The 22,018-nt window shown below is 37.7% G+C and overlaps 1 protein-coding gene across 1 annotated transcript in view; it reads left to right on the top strand.

Moving 5' to 3' along the window:
* Nucleotides 1–22,018, top strand: part of THEMIS (thymocyte selection associated) — a 170,551-nt gene that overhangs the window by 67,163 nt on the left and 81,370 nt on the right. Inside the window, exon 4 of the mRNA XM_082633696.1 lies at nucleotides 13,479–14,527. Within this exon, the coding sequence (XP_082489822.1) occupies nucleotides 13,479–14,527 (1,049 nt within the window). The remainder of the gene's footprint in view (nucleotides 1–13,478; nucleotides 14,528–22,018) is intronic.

Here is a 22,018-nt window from a genome sequence, read left to right on the forward strand (position 1 = left end):
ATTCCAGAATTGAGTATTAGCTCTTCAAGGAAACATGCATTGCCTAACATTAACCAAGCTTAAATGTATACCTTTATTTTCTCTTTAAAGATAATTTTTAGTGGCGTCCCCCAAATTCACACTTGGCTAAAAGAGTTGTTGCAGTGGGAAATGCAGAAAAGCATCACATTATGATTAACATGAGCCCTAACTGTACAGGGACTTTCCCTGAAAGAACAGGCAGAAACACAATGTTTAATGAAATGACTCAGAAGCAGAGAGAAGAAACCAATGCTACCTTTTTAGAGAAGATGGAATGGAAATTTTGTTCACAAGAGCTCCCTTTGGAAAAACAGAAAACTTACCCAAGCCAGAACAATTCATGTTTATCCAGGAAGAAAATTTGGGAAGTGTAAACTAAGGTTGCATGAGTATATATTGTTTTTACTTTAGATTAGTTTGAAACTGAAAAACTTGTAATAAACACCATCAGGAATGTCTCTCATGCTCCGAGTTGCTGTCTTCTTATCTCTTTATCAGTTTGAAGTCAAGATAACTTTTTTGGGAAATTTTCTAATTTAGCTCATTTTCTGTAACCATTTTCATTTATGGTGGGAGGGAGGGTTACTTGTAAGATAAAAATGCTTGCTTAAAAATGTATAATACACACACACACACACACACACACATACACACACACACACACACACACACACACACACACACTGGATATACCAAAATGTAAGCAGTGGTAGTCTAAAGCTGATAAAGACTGTAATGTTTTATCTCCCCTGTTATATTTTAAAAATATTTTTATAAGAGCATGTAACTTCTTGTTTATAAGAAAACCAAAACAAAAAATGTTGATTTATCTTTCTATTAGACACATACTTAGATATAATGAAATTTGTCATAAAAATTAGTTAAGCCTATTTCAGTTTGAAAACTTAAGTATGTCATTTCCAAATTCTAGGTAACTTTTTTTTAATTTTTGAAAAATGTATTTAATTAATTTTTTTATACAGCAGGTCCTTATTAGTCATCAGTTTTATACACATCAGTGTATACATGTCAACCCCAATCGCCCAATTCATCACACCACCACCACCCCTCCCCCCGCCGCTTTTCCCCCTTGGGGTCTATTCATTTGTTCTATACATCTCTGTCTCAATTTCTGCTCTGCAGACCGGTTCATCTGTACCATTTTTCTAGGTTCCACATATATGTGTTAATATACGATATTTGTTTTTCTCTTTCTGACTTACTTCACTCTGTATGACAGTCTCTAGATCTATCCACGTCTCAACAAATGACCCAATTTCATTCCTGCTTATGGCTGAGTAATATTCCATTGTATATATGTACTACATCTTCTTTATCCATTCGTCTGTCGATGGGCATTTAGGTTGCTTCCATTACCTGGCTATTGTAAAAAGTGCTGCAATGAATATTGGGGTGCATGTGTGTTTTTGAATTATGGTTTTCTCAGGGTATATGCCCAGTAGTGGGATTGCTGGATCATATAGTAATTCTATTTTTAGTTTTTAAAGGAACATCCATACTGTTCTCCATAGTGGCTGTATCAATTTACATTCCCACCAACAGTGCAAGAGGGTTCCCTTTTCTCCACACCCTCTCCAGCATTTGTTGTTTGTAGATTTTCTGATGATGCCCATTCTAACTGGTGTGAGGTGATACCTCATTGTAGTTTTGATTTGCATTTCTCTAATAATTAGTGATGTTGAGCAGCTTTTCATGTGCTTCTTGGCCATCTGTATGTCTTTGGAGAAATGTCTATTTAGGTCTTCTGCCCATTTTTGGATTAGGTTTTTTTTTTTTAATATTGAGCTGCATGAGCGGTTTATATGTTTTGGAGATTAATCCTTTGTCTGTTGATTCGTTTGCAAATATTCTCTCCCATTCTGAGGGTTATCTTTTTATCTTGTTTATGGTTTCATTTGCTGTGCAAAAGCTTTTAAGTTTCATTAGGTCCCATTTGTTTATTTTTGTTTTTATTTCCATTACTCTAGGAGGTGGATCAAAAAAGATCTTGCTGTGATTTCTGTCAAAGAGTGTTTTTCCTACGCTTTCCTCTAAGAGTTTTATAGTGTCTGGTCTTACATTTAGGTCTCTAATCCATTTTGAGTTTTTTTTTGTGTATGGTGTTAGGGAGTGTTCTAATTTCATTCTTTTACATGTAGCTGTCCAGTTTTCCCAGCACCACTTATTGAAGAGACGGTCTTTTCTCCATTGTATATCCTTGCCTCCTCTGTCATAGATTAGTTGACCATAGGTGTGTGGGTTTATCTCTGGGCTTTCTATCTTGTTCCATTGATCTATGTTTCTGTTTTTGTGCCAGTACAATATTATCTTGATTACTGTAGCTTTGTAGTATAGTCTGAAGTCAGGGAGTCTGATTCCTCCAGCTCCGTTTTTTCCCCTCAAGACTGCTTTGGCTATTCAGGGTCTTTTGTGTCTCCATACAAATTTTAAGATTTTTTTGTTCTAGTTGCGTAAAAAATGTCACTGGTAATTTGATGGGGATTGCATTGAATCTGTAGATTGGGTAGTATAGTCATTTTCACAATATTGATTCTTCCAAATCAAGAACATGGTATATCTCTCCATCTGTTGGTATCATCTTTAATTTTTTCATCAGTGTCTTATAGTTTTCTGCATACAGGTCTTTTGTCTCCCTAGGTAGGTTTATTCCTCGATATTTTATTCTTTTTGTTGCAGTGGTAAATGGGAGTGTTTCCTTAATTTCTCTTTCAGATTTTTCATCATTAGTGTATAGGAATGCAAGAGATTTCTGTGCAATAATTTTGTATCCTGCAACTTTACCAAATTCATTGATTAGCTCTAGTAGTTTTCTGGTGGCGTCTTTAGGATGCTCTATGTATAGTATCATGTTATCTGCAAACAGTGACAGTTTTACTTCTTCTTTTCCAATTTGTATTCCTTTTATTTCTTTTTCTTCTCTGATTGCCGTGCCTAGGACTTCGAAAACTATGTTGAATAACAATGGTGAGAGTGGACATCCTTGTCTTGTTCCTGATCTTAGTGGAAATGCTTTCAGCTTTTCACCATTGAGGACGATGTTTGATGTGGGTTCGTCATATATGGCCTTCATTATGTTGAGTAGGTTCCCTCTATGCCCATTTTCTGGAGAGTTTTTATCATAAATGGGTGTTGAATTTTGTCAAAAGCTTTTTCTGCATCTATTGAGATGATCATATGGCTTTTATACTTCAATTTGTTAATATGGTTTATCACACTGATTGATTTATGTATATTGAAGAATCCTTGCATTCCTGGGATAAATCCCACTTGATTATGGTGTATGATCCTTTTAATGTGTTGTTGGATTCTGTTTGCTAGTATTTTGTTGAGGATTTTTGCATCTATATTCATCAGTGATATTCGTCTGTAAATTTTTTTTGTAGTACCTTTGTCTGGTTTTGGTATCAGGGTGATGGTGGCTTCATAGAATGAGTTTGGGAGTGTTCCTTCGTCTGCAATTTTTTAGAAGAGTTTGAGAAGGATGAGTGTTAGCTCTTCTCTAAACGTTTGATAGAATTCACCTGTGAAGCCATCTGGTCCTGGACTTTTATTTGTTGGAAGATTTTTAATCACATTTCAATTTCATTACTTGTGATTGGTCTCTTCATATTTTCTATTTCTTCCTGGTTCAGTCTTGGAAGGTTAAACCTTTGTAAGAATTTGTCCATTTCTCCCAGGTTGTCCATTTTATTGGCATAGGGCTGCTTTTAGTAGTCTCTTAGGATGCTTTGTATTTTTGTGGTGTCTGTTGTAACTTCTCCTTTTTCATTTCTAATTTTATTGATTTGAGTCTTCTCCCTCTTTTTCTTGATGAGTCTGGCTAATGGTTTATCAATTTTGTTTATCTTCTCAAAGAACCAGCTTTTAGTTTTATTGATCTTTGCTATTGTTTTCTTTGTTTCTATTTCATTTATTTCTGCTCTGATCATTATGATTTCTTTCCTTCTGCTAACTTTGGGTTTTGTTTGTTCTTCTTTCTCTAGTTCCTTTATGTATAAGGCTAGATTGTTTATTTGAGATTTTTCTTGTTTCTTGAGGTAGGACTCTATTGCTATAAACTTCCCTCTTAGAACTCCTTTTGCTTCATCCCATAGGTTTTGGATCATTTTGTTTTTGTTGTCATTTGTCTCTAGGTATTTTTTGATTTCCTCTTTGATTTCTTTAGTGATCTCTTGGTTATTCAGTAACGTATTGTTTAGCCTCCATGTGTTGGTGTTTTTTATTTTTTTGCCCTGTAAGTTATTTCTAATCTCAAACTGTTGTTGTTGGAAAAGATGCATGATATGATTTCAATTTTCTTAAATTTACCAAGCCTTGATTTGTGACCGAAGATGTGATCTATCCTGGAGAATGTTCTGTGCACACTTGAGAAGAAAGTGTAATCTGCTGTTTTTGGATGGAATGTCCTATAAATATCAATTAAATCTATCTGGTCTATTGTGTCATTTAAAGCTTCTGTTTCCTTATTTATTTTCATTTTGGATGATCTGTCCATTAGTGAAAATGAGGTGTTAAAGTCCCCCACTATTATTGTGTTACTGTCGATATCCTCTTTTATAGCTGTTAGCAGTTGCCTTATGTATTGAGGTGCTCCTATGTTGGGTGCATATATATTTATAATTGTTATATCTTCTTCTTGGATTGATCCCTTGATCATTATGTAGTGTCCTTCCTTGTCTCTTGTAACATTCTTTATTTTAAAGTCTATTTTATCCGATATGAGTATTGCTACTCCAGCTTTCTTTTGATTTCCATTTGCATGGAATATCTTTTTCCATCCCCTCCCTTTCAGTCTGTATGTGTCCCTAGATCTGAAGTGGGTCCCTTGTAGACAGCATATATATGGGTCTTGTTTTTGTATCCATTCAGCAAGCCTGTTTCTTTTGGTTGGAGCATTTATTCCATTCACATTTAAGATAATTAACGATATGTATGTTCCTATTACCATTTTCTTAATTGTTTTGGGTTTGTTTTTGTAGGTCCTTTTCTTCTCTTGTGTTTCCCACTTAGAGAAGTTCCTGTAGCATTTGTTGTAGAGCTGGTTTGGTGGTGGTGAATTTTCTTAGCTTTTGCTTGTCTGTAGAGCTTTGGATTTCTCCATCAAATCTGAATGAGATCCTTGCCAGGTAGAGTAATCTTGGTTGTAGGTTCTTCCCTTTCATCACTTTAGATATATTGTGCCACTGCCTTCTGGCTTGTAGAGTTTCTGCTGAGAAATCATCTGTTAACCTTCTGGGAGTTCCCTTGTATGTTATTTGTCATTTTTCCCTTGCTGCTTTCAATAATTTTTCTTTGTCTTAATTTTTGCCAATTTGATTGCTATGTGTCTTGGTGTGTTTCTCCTTGGGTTTATCCTTTATGGGACTGTCTGTGCTTTCTGGACTTGGGTGGCTATTCCTTTCCCATGTTAGGGAAGTTTTCGACTATAATCTCTTCAAATATTTTCTTGGGTCCTTTCTCTATCTCTTCTCCTTCTGGGACCCCTATAATGCAAATGTTGTTGCGTTTAATGTTGTCCCAGAGGTGTCTTAGGCTGTCTTCATTTCTTTTCATTCTTTTTTGTTGATTCTGTTCCGCAGCAGTGAATTCCACCATTCTGTCTTCCAGGTCACTTATCGGTTCTTCTGCCTCAGTTATTCTGCTATTGATTCCTTCTAGTGTAGTTTTTATTTCAGTTATTGTATTGTTCTTCTCTGTTTGTTTGTTCTTTAATTCTTCTAAGTCTTTGTTAAACATTTCTTGCATCTTCTCGATCTTTGCCTCCATTCTTTTTCCAAGGTCCTGGATCATCTTCACTATCATTCTTTTTTGTTTGTTTTGTTTTTGTTTTTGTTTTTTTGCAGTACGCGGGCCTCTCACTGTTGTGGCCTCTCCCGTTGTGGAGCACAGGCTCCGGACGTGCAGGCTCAGCCGCCATGGCTCACAGGCCCAGCCGCTCCGTGGCATGTGGGATCTTCCCGGACTGAGTCACGAACCCATGTCCCCTGCATTGGCAGGCAGACTCTCAACCACTGCGCCACCAGGGAAGCCCCACTATCATTATTCTTAATTCTTTTTCTGGAAGGTTGCCTATCTCCACTTCATTTAGTTGTTTTTCTGGGGTTTTATCTTGTTTCTTCATCTGGTACATAGCCCTCTGCCTTTTCATCTTGTCTGTCTTTCTGTGAATTTGTTTTTTTTTTCCACAGGCTGCAGGATTGTAGTTTTTCTTTCTTCTGTTGTCTGCCCTCTGGTGGTTGAGGCTATCTAAGAGGCTTGTGCAAGCTTCCTGATGGGAGGGACTGATCTTATTCAATCTTAACAATAAACCTGCCAGTGTTGGAGGGTCTCCTGCAGAGGTGCAGGCAGCTCTGACTCACCTTGGGGACAAGGACACTGGCAGCAGAAGTTCTGGGAAGTACTCCTTGGTGTGAGCCCTCCTGGAGTCCACCATTCGCCCCACCAATTGGCCTCAGGGCAAACAACCTCTAGGTAACTTTTTAAAAATGTTTTTATTTTAACTTTTAGCTATGGAGAACTTAAAACATGCAAGAGTAAAGAGAAAAGTATAAGCAATAAGAAGGGTTTTGTTTTAATGTATTATCTAATATAACAGTAAAATATATAAAGTTTGAAGTTGATGCAGAAACAATTAAATACAGTGAGTTGTCAGTATACTGGTTATCTATGGGCTTCATAGCAGTTAGTAGAGAAAGGTAAATGCTCTGAATCCAGCTTCTCTTCCTATTGTGCTGTCAAATTAATCTGCCAAAATCTACTTAATTTGGTTGTTATTAATCTCAAATATTCCAGGGGCAGATCCATCTTCAGACATAGTCTTACTTTCAGTGGGTCTCCTGTCCCGATTCCCTGCCCTAGTTTAAAATCCTGAGACTGAATTACATGTTAATCACTGACTATATCCTATTTAGTCTGCTTCCTTATCTATGACTGTGGTTTTCTTACCACCTATGATATTCTTTCTCCTACCCTATCTTGGCTTGTAATATCTCTCCATCCTTAAAGACTCATGTTGTAGCCACCTCTTTCCTAATATCTATCTTTATCCCCATCCAAAAATTAGATGTGTTATTTATTCACCTTTTTCTGCCTACTATGGTTTTAATTGAGCCTTTTACATGATTCCATTTTCTTTCTTCCTCAGCATATCAATTATACTTTAAAAATATTTTTAGTCATTGACTTAGAGTTTGCAATATGCATATATAATCCAAGTCCAACTTTCAACTAACACTATACAACTTCATGGCTATGGCAGGTACCTTATAACAGAGTATTCCCAACTACTTACTCTTGTCCCTGGTAACACTGCCGTCATTCATTTCATTATCCATGAGCTATAATCATCCAATATATTGTTGCTATTATTATTTTGAACAATCTGTTATCTGTTACATCCATTAAAAATAAGAAAAATAAAACATTTTATTTTGCCTTCATTTATTCCTTCTCTAATACTCTTCTTTCTTTATGTAGATCTGAGTTTCTGACATATTTTATTCTCTGTGAAGAACTTCTTTTATATTCCTTGCAAGATAGGTCTACTGTTGACATATTCCCTCACTTTTGTTTGTCTGAGAAAGTCTTTATTTCTCTTTCACTTTTGTAGGGGAGGTAAAATTTTACCTTTACCCTCTTAGAGTTTTTTTGGCTGGGCCAGAGAATTAAACTGACCTTAGACAGATGAAGAGGAGAAAAGCATACAAATTTGCGTAAGTTTGACATGGAAGCCCTCATAAGAAAATGAAGACCCAAAGAAATGGTGAAAGCTGCATGCTTTTAAATTGGGTTGAACAACTGAGCTACTGTGGAAAAGTAAACTATGAGGTGAGGCCTAAGAGGATACAAATTATTTTAACAAGGTCTGTTTGTACAGAATTCTCTTGGCTTTGACTCCCTGTTAGAAGAGTGTTTTCTTTCTCCTGGTGCTGAGGGCATCCTTAACATGAGAGTTCTTAGCTCCTGTTTTCAGGGAGAAAGGGGAGATTAGAATGTTCTTTTTGAATCTGCTGTTTTTCAAGTGCACTTAGCTCAAAATAATCCTTAAACCAAAGTGATATATTTTGGGATGGCATAATCTGCCACCCTTGACTTTTGAAGGATAATTTTGTCACATATAGAATTCTAGGTTGGTAATTTTTTCTCTTTCAACACTTTAAATATGCCATTTACTCTTTCTGCTTTCATGGTTTCTAAAGAGAAGTCCAATGTAATTATTATCCTCCTTCCTCCACAGGCAAGGTGGGTTTTTTCTTCTGGCTTCTTCATGTTTTCTCTCTTCTTTGATTTTCTGCAGTTTGAATATGATATGCCTAGGTGTTGACTTTTTGTATTTATCCTGCTTTTTTTCTCTAAACTTCATTAATTTTGGAAAATTCTCAGCCATTATTACTTCATTATTGCTTCTTTTCCTTTCTCTCCCTTTTTCCTTCTGGAATTTCTATGCGTGTACGTTACAACCTTTGTAATTGTCCCACAGGTCTCGGAAATTCTGTGTTGTTGTTTTTCATTCTTTTGCTTTTCAGTTTGGGAAGTTTCTATTGATCTATCTTCAAGCTCACTGATTCTTTCCTTAGCCATGTATAGCCCATTGATGAACATGTCAAAGTTATTCTTTAATTCTTTTCCTGGGTTTTAAATTTCTAGCATTTCCTTGTAGTTCTTTCCTAGAGTTTCCATCCCTCTGCTTACATTAGCTATCTTTTCTTGCATTTTCTTCCATTACAGCCTTTAATGTATTAATCATATTTTAAGTTGCCAGTCTGATAATTTCAAAATCTCTTGCATATCTGAGTCTGGTTTTGATGCTTGCTTTGTCTCTTCAGACTATGCTGTTTGCCTTTTAACATACCTTGTAATTTTTTGTTGAAAGCTAGGCATGATGTATAGGGTAAAAGAAACTGAGGTAAATAGGCCTTTTGTGTGAGGTTTTAGGCTAGGAGTTAGGCTGTGTTCACTGTTTACTGTACCTGTAGGTGTCAGAAGCTAAAATTTTACATAATGCCCTTGTTTATTGTTTTCCCTGTTGTCTTTCCCTAGAGACCCCTTCTTAAATAGGGTCATAAGTGCCATTCTTTCCATTGTAATCTCCTGTTATTATATAGAAGTCTTCCTGATATGGTTGGTGAGGTGTAGGGGAGGGGAAGCATTCTATAATCCTGTAATTAGGTCTTAGTCTTTTACTGACCCTGCTTCTCAGCTTTTCTCCCCACATCTCCTTAGTGAGACAGAATGTCTGTCGGGGGCTGGAGTTGGGGAATTCCTTTCCCGCACATCAGTTATTAGACTGGTAAAACCCAAGTTGGTTAGGCTGTGGTAAAATAGTTTTCCTTCACTCAGGCCTTTTTTAAGGAGAAGTGAGTGATCTGAGTGTATTTCAAAATGGTTACTTTTCCCGGCACCCTGCCTAACGCATGAGGGGAAGTTTCTCAGATCTTCACTCTGAGAACCTGGTGGGGCTCCTGGATGTAAACTCAGGAAACTGTGGGGGGATCCTGCTAAGCCTGGCCCTCCAGAACTTTTATCTCTCAAGCCTGTCCATGCTTAATCTCCAGCAGTTAGTCAGTTACTCTTAAAGTGTTCTTACCTTTGCTGGCTCCATCAGTGGTTTCTGCCCCCTATAAGCTGTAACTTTCTGTATTCACCCATCTTTCTAGTTTTAGAGGTGACAGTTTTTCCTGTGACTTCAATTATCTGATGGATCTAAGAAGAGTTGTTGATTTTCACTGCATGTACTATTTCCCTGTATTGAATATTCTTTTAAAGGGTATACATCATGATAATTTTATACCCTAAAATGTCTAGATTATTATTTTGTAGAAATTAAACAATAAAACTATTTATTGTATTGAATAAGTCATTGAGTAAGATAAACTACAACCTAAAGCAACAAGTTTTAAATGAAATATACAATACCTTCTATGATGTATAGCTGGAGTTTTAGCAGTAGAAACTTTTCTCCCCCTAGTGAAATTTTACTTGGAACTCCACTTGCTTACTAGATCACAACTTTTACAGCTCAACCAAGAACATTGTTCTGGCAATTGTTTTTCATTCATTCAGTTCATTTATTGAGTAGCTACTATGTGTTAGGGACCATGCTAGACACTAGGATATGTTGGTGAACAAAACAATCAAAGACTCCTATCCCTGTGGAGCATAAGTTCCATTTTGGGGAAACAGACAATAAATAATGATGATAATAAATAAGCAAACTATATGTAATGATTGAAGGTAAAGAATGACATTGAAAATAGAGAAACAGAGAAGGGCAAAGGACAGAGATAGTTGCATTTTTAAATAGAGCACTGTCTTAGTTCATTTTGTGGCTATAACAAAATGCCGTAGACTGGATGGCTTATAAACAACAGAAATTTATTTCTTACAGTTCTGGAGATTGGGAAGTCCAAGATCAAGGTGCTGGCAGATTTGGTGTCTGGTGAAGGTCTACTTCCTAGTTCATAGGTGGCTGTTTACTCGTTGTGTCCTCACATGTCCTCCTTGCCCTCACAGGGGCAAGGGAGCTCTCTGGGGTCTCTTTTACAAGGGCAGTAATCTCATTACCTAATTACCTCCCAAAGGTCCCACCTCCAAATACCATCACATTGAGGATTAGGTTTTAACAAATGAATTTGGGGGAGGGGAACAAAAGTTCAGACTATGGGAAGCACATTTTGGAGAAGTCTCATGGAGAAGATGACATTTAAGCAGACATGAAGAAGAAGAGGTGTTGGCCATAAATATATCAGGCTGAAGGATACGGCAGGCAGAGGAAACAGCTTTTTGAAAACCTAATTAACAACAAGGAGGTCATGGAGGGAGCAGTAAATTAGAATGAGGCAACCCAGTGGCAGATGAGATCAACGTGGTGCCTAGGACCTCAGTAGGGGTTTTCACTTTTACTGAAGTGAAAAGGACTGCCACTGTGGGGCTATGAACAGGAGAAAGATATGATCAATTTAACATTTAAAAAGACTGTCTGGCTTCCCTAGAAAGATATGACTGTAAGAAGACTGTTTAGGAAGCCACTGCAATAAACCAGGCAAGAAATAATGTTGCTTAGGTCAGAGTAGTTCTGAGGTAATGGATGTAGAGTGTTAGGAAAAAAGAGAGAGAAGCTATGGATGTCTCAGATTTCTGCACCAAACAAAGAGAATGAGCAACAGATAGATTAGGTTTGGGTTGGGAAGATCAGAATTTCAGTTTAAGCATGTTAACTTTGAGACATCTATTAGCCAAGTGAAGATCTTAAATAGATATTTGGAGTGCAGGAGAATTACTTAGCTAGAGATACATGTTGGGGAATCATCAGCGTACAGATGGTACTTAAAAACATGAGACTGTGTAAGATCATGTGGGTGTGAGTGTGGACAGAGAAAGGAGGAGAATGAAGAAACATTAAAAGGTGTGTGTGGGGGGGGGGAGTGGGTGGTATGTAGAGGAGAAGAAATCAGAAAAAAAGTTGAGAAGAATTATAAGATAAAAAGGAAATAAGTGAGGTAACTCTAGCAAAGAGTCTAATCTACTCTGTCAAATGCTGCTGATATATCAACTAGGATGAGATAGGCTAGCACATCTTCAGTGAATTTGGTACAGAAGTACTGAAGGTAGGTCAGGAATTGGGTATATAAAAATTTAACAGAAGTTAGATAGCCTGGCCCGGAGGCTTTCTCTGGCAATAAAGTTGTCCTAAGTTATTAAGACAATTCTTTCCCCACCGTACCCATTGTGCCCAAATACAGACTGGATCTAGCTTGCATTAGGGTCCCTATGGTCAATTTAAAGCCCTCAGAAAGTCCTTAATGGCATCTATTCTACCAGTGTCAAGTTGTTCCCTCAACTTGAGAAATGACCTGAGTCTATGAACCCATCTAGTCCTAGCTCTACAATTCTTAAACACAGTTCATTTTGATTCAATAAGTGTGATTTTAAAGTTTCTAAAATTACCTTGGGGTTCAGGGAAACCTGTGGTAACAATCTCAAAGGTTTGGGTTTGCTAAACTTTATAAAATGAACTGGTAAAGGTTTTTTTTAGCGTTCCTCCCACCCCGTTCTTTTTTTAATGGAGAATCTTTATAATTTTTATTGAACTTCAGCCTATAGGCAATCATCGGGTTTTTTTCTTTTCTCTATTTTATGTTCAAGAAAATAAAATAATGCAATTTCATACTGTGTTTTTAGGAACTCTTTTACACAGCATGTGCAAGTAATATGACACAAATTATAGTTTTCAGAGGCTGCATAAAGAGTAATATAAAGTATAATAATATAGGTAATATTTTATAAGAGAAACATTCTGTCTTCTAAATCTTCCAAATTATTAATTTTCAGAAGCATACAGGGAAGAAAGAATATTGATAGACGGGGGGTGGCTAGATGTACTGGGAAACAATGGTAGATTGTGAAAAGGCTATAAAACATTAAGTGTTAGGAAATTGTCAAGAAAATATAAACCATTATAAAATCCTGTTTATATTAACATATAACTTTATTTTTTAATGCAAGACCATTTATAAGGATACTATGTGGGACAGTATATGGAGAGCAGAGGATTTCAGGACAATATTTTAAGTGTCTCTGTAGTCTCAAAGAAAGGCTTCTGAGACAGTGGGCTCTTGGAAAGAATACAGAGATTCATTAGTCCCCAGGGACACATTAGGCAAAGAATACATTGGTAAGCACTCTACCAGCAAATCTAGGGTTCCTGAGTGGCTCCTTTGACTGTAACCCATCCTATGCCACTCCTTTTCTAACTAGATGTTAATATAGCACCAGAAGAAAGAAATAGTTTTCACATTGGAAAAAGACTGCATTTTGGTATCCATTTCCATATATTAATCTTGAGTACTTTATATCCCAAGATTTTGCAATATGGTTAAATCCCACAGGATAGAATTTGTATATAGAATGTGTCTTGGGCCTTATGCAGGAAGAGTCTTACTTGGAGTCCCCAAACTTTCTTCTAAGATAATTTTACGTACAATATCTGGACCTCAAAAGCATGACCTAAAATGATATAATAAATTTTCTGGAAAAACACATACATATACGTTTAAACACGTGCACATATATTCATGTATGTTATGTGTGATAAAACTACAAAGAAAAACAAGGGAATGGTTAACACCAAAATTAGGAGAATGATTACTCTTAGGTTGCAGTGAGGAGGATGTGATTTTGGTGAGGTTTGTAGGGCTCCGAGATACTGGTTAATTTCTATTTCTAAAACTAGGCAGATTTATGGGTATTGTTTTTATTTACCATCTATTTCATTTTTAAATTTAAAAAAGGAAAGTCATACATAAGAAATGTTATATCATGGGCATCTGAGATTTTTTTTAATGAAATTTATGTATGGTACCCCTGGAGTGATTTTAATACTACTTCAGAGCAACATTTTGATACACAAAATGTCTTTTTGTTTTTTTGTTTTCCAGTTAGAAAGGACATAGTCCGTATCCTCCCCAGTTTAGATGTTGAAGTCAAAGACATTACAGACAGTTATGATTCCAACTGGTTTCTTCAGCTGTTATCTACACAAGATCTTTTTGAAATGACCAGTAAAGAGTTCCCCATAGTGGCTGAAGTCATAGAAGCGCCCCAAGGAAACCAGCTACCCAGAAACGTTTTACAACCTGGGAAAACCATTGTGATCCACAAAAAGTGCCAGGCATCGAGGATCTTAGCTTCAGAAATTAGAAGCAATTTTCCTAAAAGACACTTCTTGATCCCCCCTAGCTATAAAGGCAAATTCAAGCGGCGACCTCGGGAGTTCCCAACCCCCTATGACCTTGAGATAGCAAAGAGTGAAAAGGAGCCTCTCCACGTGGTGGCCACCAAAGCCTTTCATTCCCCCCATGACGAGCTGTCATCTGTATCTCCCGGGGACCAGTTTCTAGTGCATCACTCACAGGCGACGGAAGTCCTCTGTGAAGGGATCAAAAAAGTGGTGAACGTTCTGGCTTGTGAAAAAATCCTCAAAAAATCCTATGAGGCAGCACTGCTCCCTTTGTACATGGAAGGAGGTTTTGTAGAGGTGATTCATGATAAGAAGCAGTACCAGATTTCTGAGCTCTGTGCACAGTTCCACTTGCCCTTCAATGTGAAGGTTTCTGTGAGAGATCTTTTCACTGAAGAAGACATTTTGGCTGCTACACCAGGACTACGGTTGGAGGAAGCTATCACAGACTCTTATCTACTCATAAGTGACTTTGCCAACCCCAAGGAGTGCTGGGAAATTCCTGCTGGCCGCGTGAATATGACTGTTCAGTTAGTTAATAATTTGTCTGGGGATCCAGGATCATTTCTAGTCAGGACTCTGGTTGAAGAGATCCCTGAAGAACAGTATTATATGATGCGGAGATATGAAAACTCTTTCTCGTACCCCCCACCTCGCCCTCCCAAACATCCCTCCTTGGAGGAAACAGAGTTAAGCCTACTCAACTTAGCAGAAGAAAAGACAGTGGGTCTGCCCAAGTCTCCCAAGGTAAGGCTATGCTTTTGCAGTTTTTCCTCTTGAGTGTTTTTCTGGGGGCAAGTTATTTCAAGTCTCTTCTGAGTCTGGTTTTTGCTTACTTTTCTTCCTTTCATGCCATATTTGAAATGAGCCTTTCTGGTGCACAGTAGATGATTGAACATCAACAGAGCCTAAGCTGTTACGGCGTTTTGTATTTTGATGCTTAACCAGTATATGTGACAAGAAGTTTAGGAATTAGAACTAGCAGGGATGACACATGATTACAAACTGCTGTTTCAATGTGTTTTGGTAATTAGGAATGGCTTATAAGGTGCCTCAGAAGCAAACCTCTTTTATTTTGGAAGTGCTGTTCAGTTTTTTCTAGGTGGAGTTGTTTTAATACTTCATCCAGGAAATGAGCACACAATCAACTCCCTTTTTCTGGGGGCGGGGGTACCAGTAGCATGCATCTATAACACATGTCTTCATTTTGTTTTATGTGTGGAAAGATGTAAAAATATCTTGGCAGAACTGTGTGAGAACATGGGCATCTGCCCACATTCTGCCTGTCTGAGAATTGTCATCTTTAACAGTTCTATTGAAAAACAAAATCAATAAAATTGCAGGCAGTATGATATCATTACAGAATCCACAACTCCATAACCACTCTAAAGATGAGAGGGGAGGGGTTTCAGCTTCATTTCTGCTTAAAGTTTTGGCCTCTTGAAAACTGCCTGCTGAGTGCCTGGAAAGCACTTGCCCTTACACCACGGAGCTTAAGTCGTTTATCTGGCAGGCAGTGGTTCTCTGGTGTGTGGAAATAGTGCATTCTGCCCTGGCAGATGATGTGCTAGCAGCTTGGGGAAACAAAGCAATTAGTAAAACAAAGAGAGATGCTGTGTTTACTCTCTATACTCAGGAATGATAGCAGCCTCAGGCTTCAAGAATGTGGGTATGGAAATGCATTTAATTCTCCATTTCAAAGATTGAATTCTGATTGTGTGCTGGGGAAATCCAGGAAACATCTTCAAACTCATCCTCAGGAAAAGATAAAACCAGCAGAAATTTCCTTTCCAGAAAAATCAATTTTGAAGGAGTCATTTTGAAACTGAACTAAACAACTGTTTCCAAATAATGTTGATTAACAGGCTGCTATTAATGTGCAGAGTGCCTGGCCTCTCCTGTTTAATATATTTTTATTACTGAATTGAATGATGGGAGAGATGGAATGCTGTTGTCATTTTTAGTGGGAAGCAGAATAATGCCCCATCCCCCTACCCCCATCCTCTCACCCCCCACCCAAGGTGTCTATACCTAAGCCTCCAGAACTGTGAATATGCTACATTGGTTAGTAAAAGAGACTTTGCACATGTACTTAAAATTAAGGACCTTGAGATGAGATTATCCTGGATTATTCAGGTAGGTCCAAGTTAATCACGAGTCCTTAAAATATTTTTCTCACTTAAGGTCAGGGTCAGAGAAAGATGTGACTACAGAAGAATTTTAAAGAGATGCAGCATTGCTACCTTTGAAGATGGAGGAAAGGATCATTGAGCCAAGGAATGCAGATGGTCTCTAGTAGCTAGAAAGACAAGGAAGCTTTCTTCCCTAGAGCCTCCAGAAAGGAGCACAGCTCTTCTAACACCTTACTTTTAGTCAGTGAGACTCCTGTTGAATCTCTGACTTATAAAACTCCAAGATAATAAATTCGTATTGTTTAAGGCACCAAGTTTATGTTACAGCAACAATAGAAAGCTAACATAGGACATAAAATTGGGAGGGAGGAATAAATAAAAACTTTAGATAGAAAAGTCTGTATTTAAGCTAGGACTTGTTTTGCTGGCAAAGTGGCTCTTTTTCCCTTTTTCCTTTTAATGAAAGTAGTAGCTCAGGTACCCTTGGAGAACCTCAGGGTATACAGCTAGGCTTCAGGGACAACTGGAAACAGGATCTAGAACACAGCCAGAGTGAGTCTTCCTTTTCATCACACATTGGACATTACTTCTGACAGTTCCTGCATCTTGTAGTTTCATCACTAGAGAAGAACATAATCTCTTTGTTTAGTTCCAATTTTTAAAAAGGGAAGGACTTTGGATCACATGCCCATCTCTTGGTTCAATCAATTCATTGGCTGCCCCAGCTACAGCCAGGATTGGTGGGGAAGGGAATAAGGACTCGTTGTCTCCAATAATAGAAATATGTCTCAAATAACAGTATGTGAAGGTCTGGAGATATAAAAAAGTAGATGCCTATTACAATCAGAAAGGAAGAGATAAAAAATCCTAAACTTCTAAGAAACCATTTGTAGAAAACAATAAATTTAATAAATTTAAAATGCCCTTTGAAAGAATGTCAAATGAAAATGATCTACGCGTTTTATTAGAGAAACTCACAAAACAACAACGTTTCATCGAGGTTACTGCTTGGAAAAACCTTCAGTCCTCCTCCTATGTTTCTCCTTTACTCTCACACTACTGCCACACTCACAACACCTCCGACACCAGATGCATGGAACTTTTCCCTCAGCAAGCGATTCTTTGACACCAGTTGGGTGTCCTGCAATTACTTAACTCAAGTCAGACGCTGTCTACCTGGAGATAACATCAGATCCCACAGGTTAAGAGCTCAGTCCCACAGGTTAAGAGCTCAGTGCCGCAAGACTGCTCCCCACTTCAGATGCCAATTGCAAGTAGTAGGTCCTCAGGTTACCGACAGCCTCTGTCTGACTTGGCTGCAAATCAGAGGTTCCCAGGACCCCCTCCTCAGGTTCCATTAATTTGCTAGAGTGGCTCACAGAACTCAGGGAAACACCTACTTACATTTACCAGTTAAAGGATATGATACAGAATACAGATGAATAGTCAGATAAAGAGACATGAAGGGTGAGGTCTGGAAGGGTCCCGAGAGCTCAGGAACTTCTGTCCCATAGAGTTAGGATACACCACCCCCCTGGTGTGTGGATGTGTCCACTAACCTGAAAGTTCTCTGAACTGTGTACTTCTGGGAATTTTATGGAAGTTTCCTCATGTAAGCATGATCGATTATTAACTCCTTTTCCAGTCCTTCTCCCCTCTCTGGAGAATGGGGATTGGGGCTGAAAATTCCAAGCTTCTAATTATGGCTTGGTGTTTCTGGTGACCAGCCCCAATCCAGGAGCCATCCAGGAGCTCACCCAGAATCGCCTCGTTAGAACAAAAGACACTCCTATCACCCAGGAAGTTCCAGGAGATTTAGGAGCCCTGTGTCAGAAGCTGGGGTCAAAGACCAAATATTTAAAAAGAAGATGCTCCTAGTGCTCTTACCATTTAGGAAGTTACAAGGGCTTCAGGAGCTTGGTGCCAGGAACCAGGGCCAGAGACCAATACATATATTTCCTATTATCTCCAGCTACTAAAAGAAAACAAATGCAATATTTGACTAAATTCATACATGTAGGATTCCAGAAAAACTTAATAGTTCTTAACTACTTGTTCATTTTTCAGGCCCCGTATGGATTCTTGTGTCTAGTGTTGCATCCCACTCCTAAAGAATATTGATTACCTGAACTTTGTTAAGATACTAAGAGTTGTTAAGATGTTAAAAAGTCCAGGAGCCATTTCCTTCTGTAAATGGTTTAGGGAACTGAGTGAGAGTCTAAACTTGAATGACTTGGTACTAGGTGATATTAGTTATTTTATACATTTAAAGAGCTATTTTGTGGCAAAGGTTGCATTCTTATTTTCCATTACAACACTAGCTGAGAGTGAAAGGAAGGACAATCTTGGAGTAATATGTTGGAACTTATTTCTTATCCCTGAAAAGGGTTCAGCAGAAGCTAGGAAACCCTAGGTCAGTAATGGTGTCAGGAGATTCCTGCTTGGTTGAAAGTTTATCAATTCATTGAGAATCTATGATTCTTTGTTTATGATAAGCTTCATAATTTCTGGTGTGGTCGATAAAAAGCTATATTTTCTCTGAAATCAGTTTAAAATGTCAGAGGATGCTATAATTTACCTGTGTGCAGACCTACTGACCTCCTTATTTTCAACAATTTTTCTCACCATGAAGGTAGGACTCCACTTAGTAGATTGTGTTTGAAATTTAAACAGATGCTCTGTCAGTTTCTGCATAGTGTACTCGAAAAGTCTCACAGCCAACCATTTCTTATGATCACAATGTCATCCTTTTATATATTTCTTTTATATTTCTTCTGATATCTACATTAAAGCTCTTCTATTTATGTATACGTTTGAAGTGGTTGGATAAGGCTTTTTTTTTAGCACTTTGCAGGCAGGAAGCAGCCACTGAAAATCAGCCTCTAAGGTTTTGGATTGTATGTGGAATATTGCTTTAAATTCAAGAACAATTTGTAACGGTTATTCAGGGTTTAACTATTCAAACTGACTTAACTTATTAAAATACCTTATTACATATGTAGAGAAGAATATCAGATACTTCATTATATAGTTTACTTTTGTCTTCCTAGTGTCATTAGCTTTTCTAGATCATTTCTTGCATTTCACAACAAGATAGTTGTACGGGCTGTCTAATTAAGAAACTAAATGTACTCAGTGTTAGCCAAATTCACTTGTAGTAGGTATCCATTGTCGGTTATGAACCCTACACATTCACCTAAGAAGTTTACAAATTAAGACTATCTGAGGACAGGTTATTGGAACTAGGATAAATAGAAAGAATTGTTTTCCAAGGTAAGATTGTCAACTGTTCTCTAATACATAAATAAGAAAAACAACTGTAGTAGAAATTTGAGAATTGTGGTTTGGATATAAGCAGGGGCAGATGAGATGGGGGATGGATTTCAACAGAATTGACTGCACACCTCCAGGCCCATGCAGTTTGACATTGAGGGATTTTATTCTTGTTTTTTAAATGTGCTCGTTAACTGTTTGGGAAAATAATGTATGAAATCTAAAAAAAAGGGATGAGAATGTACCAAGTGACCCTTCAAATTTCCTCTTAGGCTTATAACAATGTAAAAATAGTACCTTTAAGATCTGTGCATTCTGATACTTGATCAGATGAAAACAGTATTATAAAGTGACTAAGTAAATGAGGCTGGGCCTAAAATTCTGTTCTAAATAGCAGTGTTTTGGGGTAAACCCTCCTTCCCTGGTGGTTAGTTTCTATGTCAGAATTAGTTTCACATAGTTTGAAAGAGCATATTCTCGCTGGGGTTTTTGCCTGTCGTGGATATATATGGCTATGACTTCTGAGTGCCACATAGGAGAAATGTAACTTCTGCATTCTCATGAAAAAGTCTATAACCAGATAGAAAAACAAACCTTTGGTTGAAAGATGAGATATTCCACTCCTTCGGAGACTGCATCTGGGACCAGAAATCTTGCATTTCACTAACTCTGGCCATTTAATGCCCAAGTGTCCACTTTGCTGCCGGAATTTCTAGATTTTGTTGGAGAAGAACACGCATGGGAGACATTAAGGCAAAGAGCACGGGAGGCAGTTATGAGAAGTTACTGTGAATTGAGCAGAAAACAAACCTTGTACCAGAATTAGAGTGAGAACTGAAAAAGGCAGAAGGAAAGCAATAGTTTCTGGGAAGTGCAGAGAGAGAACACTTCAGCAGCTGCTGCTGGGTGCTAAGACTCATTTCTGATCTGGTGTGACAGGGTGGCTGAAAAGTGGTAAAGATGCCCACACTCCTAGGCTAAATCTAGATCTTTAGAGACATCCACTCATTTGTTGTCTATAGTATATAGTCCCAAAGGGTGTGATTTGTTTTTGTTTTTGTTAACCTGATGTGGTGTAAAGACATTAAGCATGTTTGGATTTGTTACCAACTTTGCACTTCTGAAGATTGATGCCTGTCTATTCTTGGTGTGTCCTCTTGGTCTAACATAGAAGCTGAAAGTCTGTTTCCCTGTGAAGAGAGAAAATTAACATTTCAGCCATTTTCAAAGACCAAAGGCAAAGAATGTGAAACATAGACATACTTAAAAATTTGGAGGTTTAAATCCAAATAACAAGGAAAGTTAAGGGAATCCATGATCTTCCTTTAAAAAGACAAATTTTAACTGTGAGATACAATTTTAGCATACTTTAGCAGATATTTAAGCTGTTCTTAAGGCAGATTACTACATCATGGTTTTTGAATTGCCTGTGGTTTGTGGTCTAGTAAACGGCATTAGCTTGTAAACAGCCAGCTGTAGTAGGAAGAAGTGAAAAAGATGGGAGAAACAGTCAAAGGATGAATAAAGGAAGTGCTGAGTTGAAAATTAGCCAAACTCAAGTTCCAACTGAAACCTTGCAGGTAGAAATCTGTGCCCAATGGGAAACACAGAATATTTATAAGTTCTTTTTGTGCTTTTGGAAGTGGGAGGGTAATCAGAACTTTCAAACTTTTACTCTAGTTATGACATGTACTACCTTAATACTTCTAGCTGAATAGCCGAAGAATGGTTTAGATGAGTTTTAAATGAAAAATAATTGCTTAAAGTAAGACATTAGAAAATATTGCCTGATTTTAAGGGAATTACAAGCGTCAAGTGAACAAGCTATCAAACTTATAAAAAAAATTATTTTCTCTAAAGAGCTTTTGTCCAGAGAACATTGTTTCCATTCTGGGGTGGTTGAAGTACACTCCTGCTTGGAAATACTTGAATGAATCAAGAATTTACCCGTCTTTGAGCTTTTTACCAACTGAGAATGCTCTCACTGGGGGAGTGAGGAAGGGCTGATGAAAAACATTAGTTAATATTGTTCCTTGCTTCTCTCTCCCATCTTTGGAGTCAAGAACTAAAATACCACCAAATGTGTGATTATTATATTTTCAGTGTTAGTATTACTTTTTAGCTCCACAAAAAATGTAAATTAAAAAGTATTTATTTTTCCAGTGGATTTGCAAAATCATTGAATGAAATTTGGAGTAAATCATTTCACATTAAATTTTTGGCCTTTACAAAGGTTAGAATAGTTTTCACTTTCTTAAATGTCCATAACCTGTTTAGAAATGAGCAGCTATAACAGAAGAATCAGCAGTTTGGAATGTTCGATGCACAGTATGTATGAAAGGAGGGCATTTGACTTTCCAACTTCCTATAATCCCTATAGTGATTTTTTTTTTTTTTTTTTTTTTTTTTTGTGGTACACGGGCCTCTCACTGTTGTGGCCTCTCCCGTTGCGGAGCACGGGCTCCGGACGCGCAGGCTCAGCGGCCATGGCTCACGGGCCCAGCTGTTCCGCGGCATGTGGGATCCTCCCGGACCGGGGCACGAACCCATGTCCCCTGCATCAGCAGGTGGACTTTCAACCACTGCGCCACCAGGGAAGACCCCTATAGTGATTTTAGTGTCTAGAATCTTTGAGTTGAGTGTGGGCTCACTAGGTATTTAACTGCTGGTTTTTGAGCTCACTACCTTCATTTTCTTTTAAAATTTTTAAAAAATCCAAAGAGTAGTTGGAGAAAGCTAGTGAAGGTAAGTCCCAACTGGTTTTGCACTTCCCAAAACTGATTTATCTGAGTTTTTCATTACTATATTTATCGGTTCTGAATTTATTTTAGAA

Source organism: Mesoplodon mirus (assembly GCF_964341445.2).
Source record: "Mesoplodon mirus genome assembly, chromosome: 10".
Classification (NCBI taxonomy): domain Eukaryota; kingdom Metazoa; phylum Chordata; class Mammalia; order Artiodactyla; family Ziphiidae; genus Mesoplodon; species Mesoplodon mirus.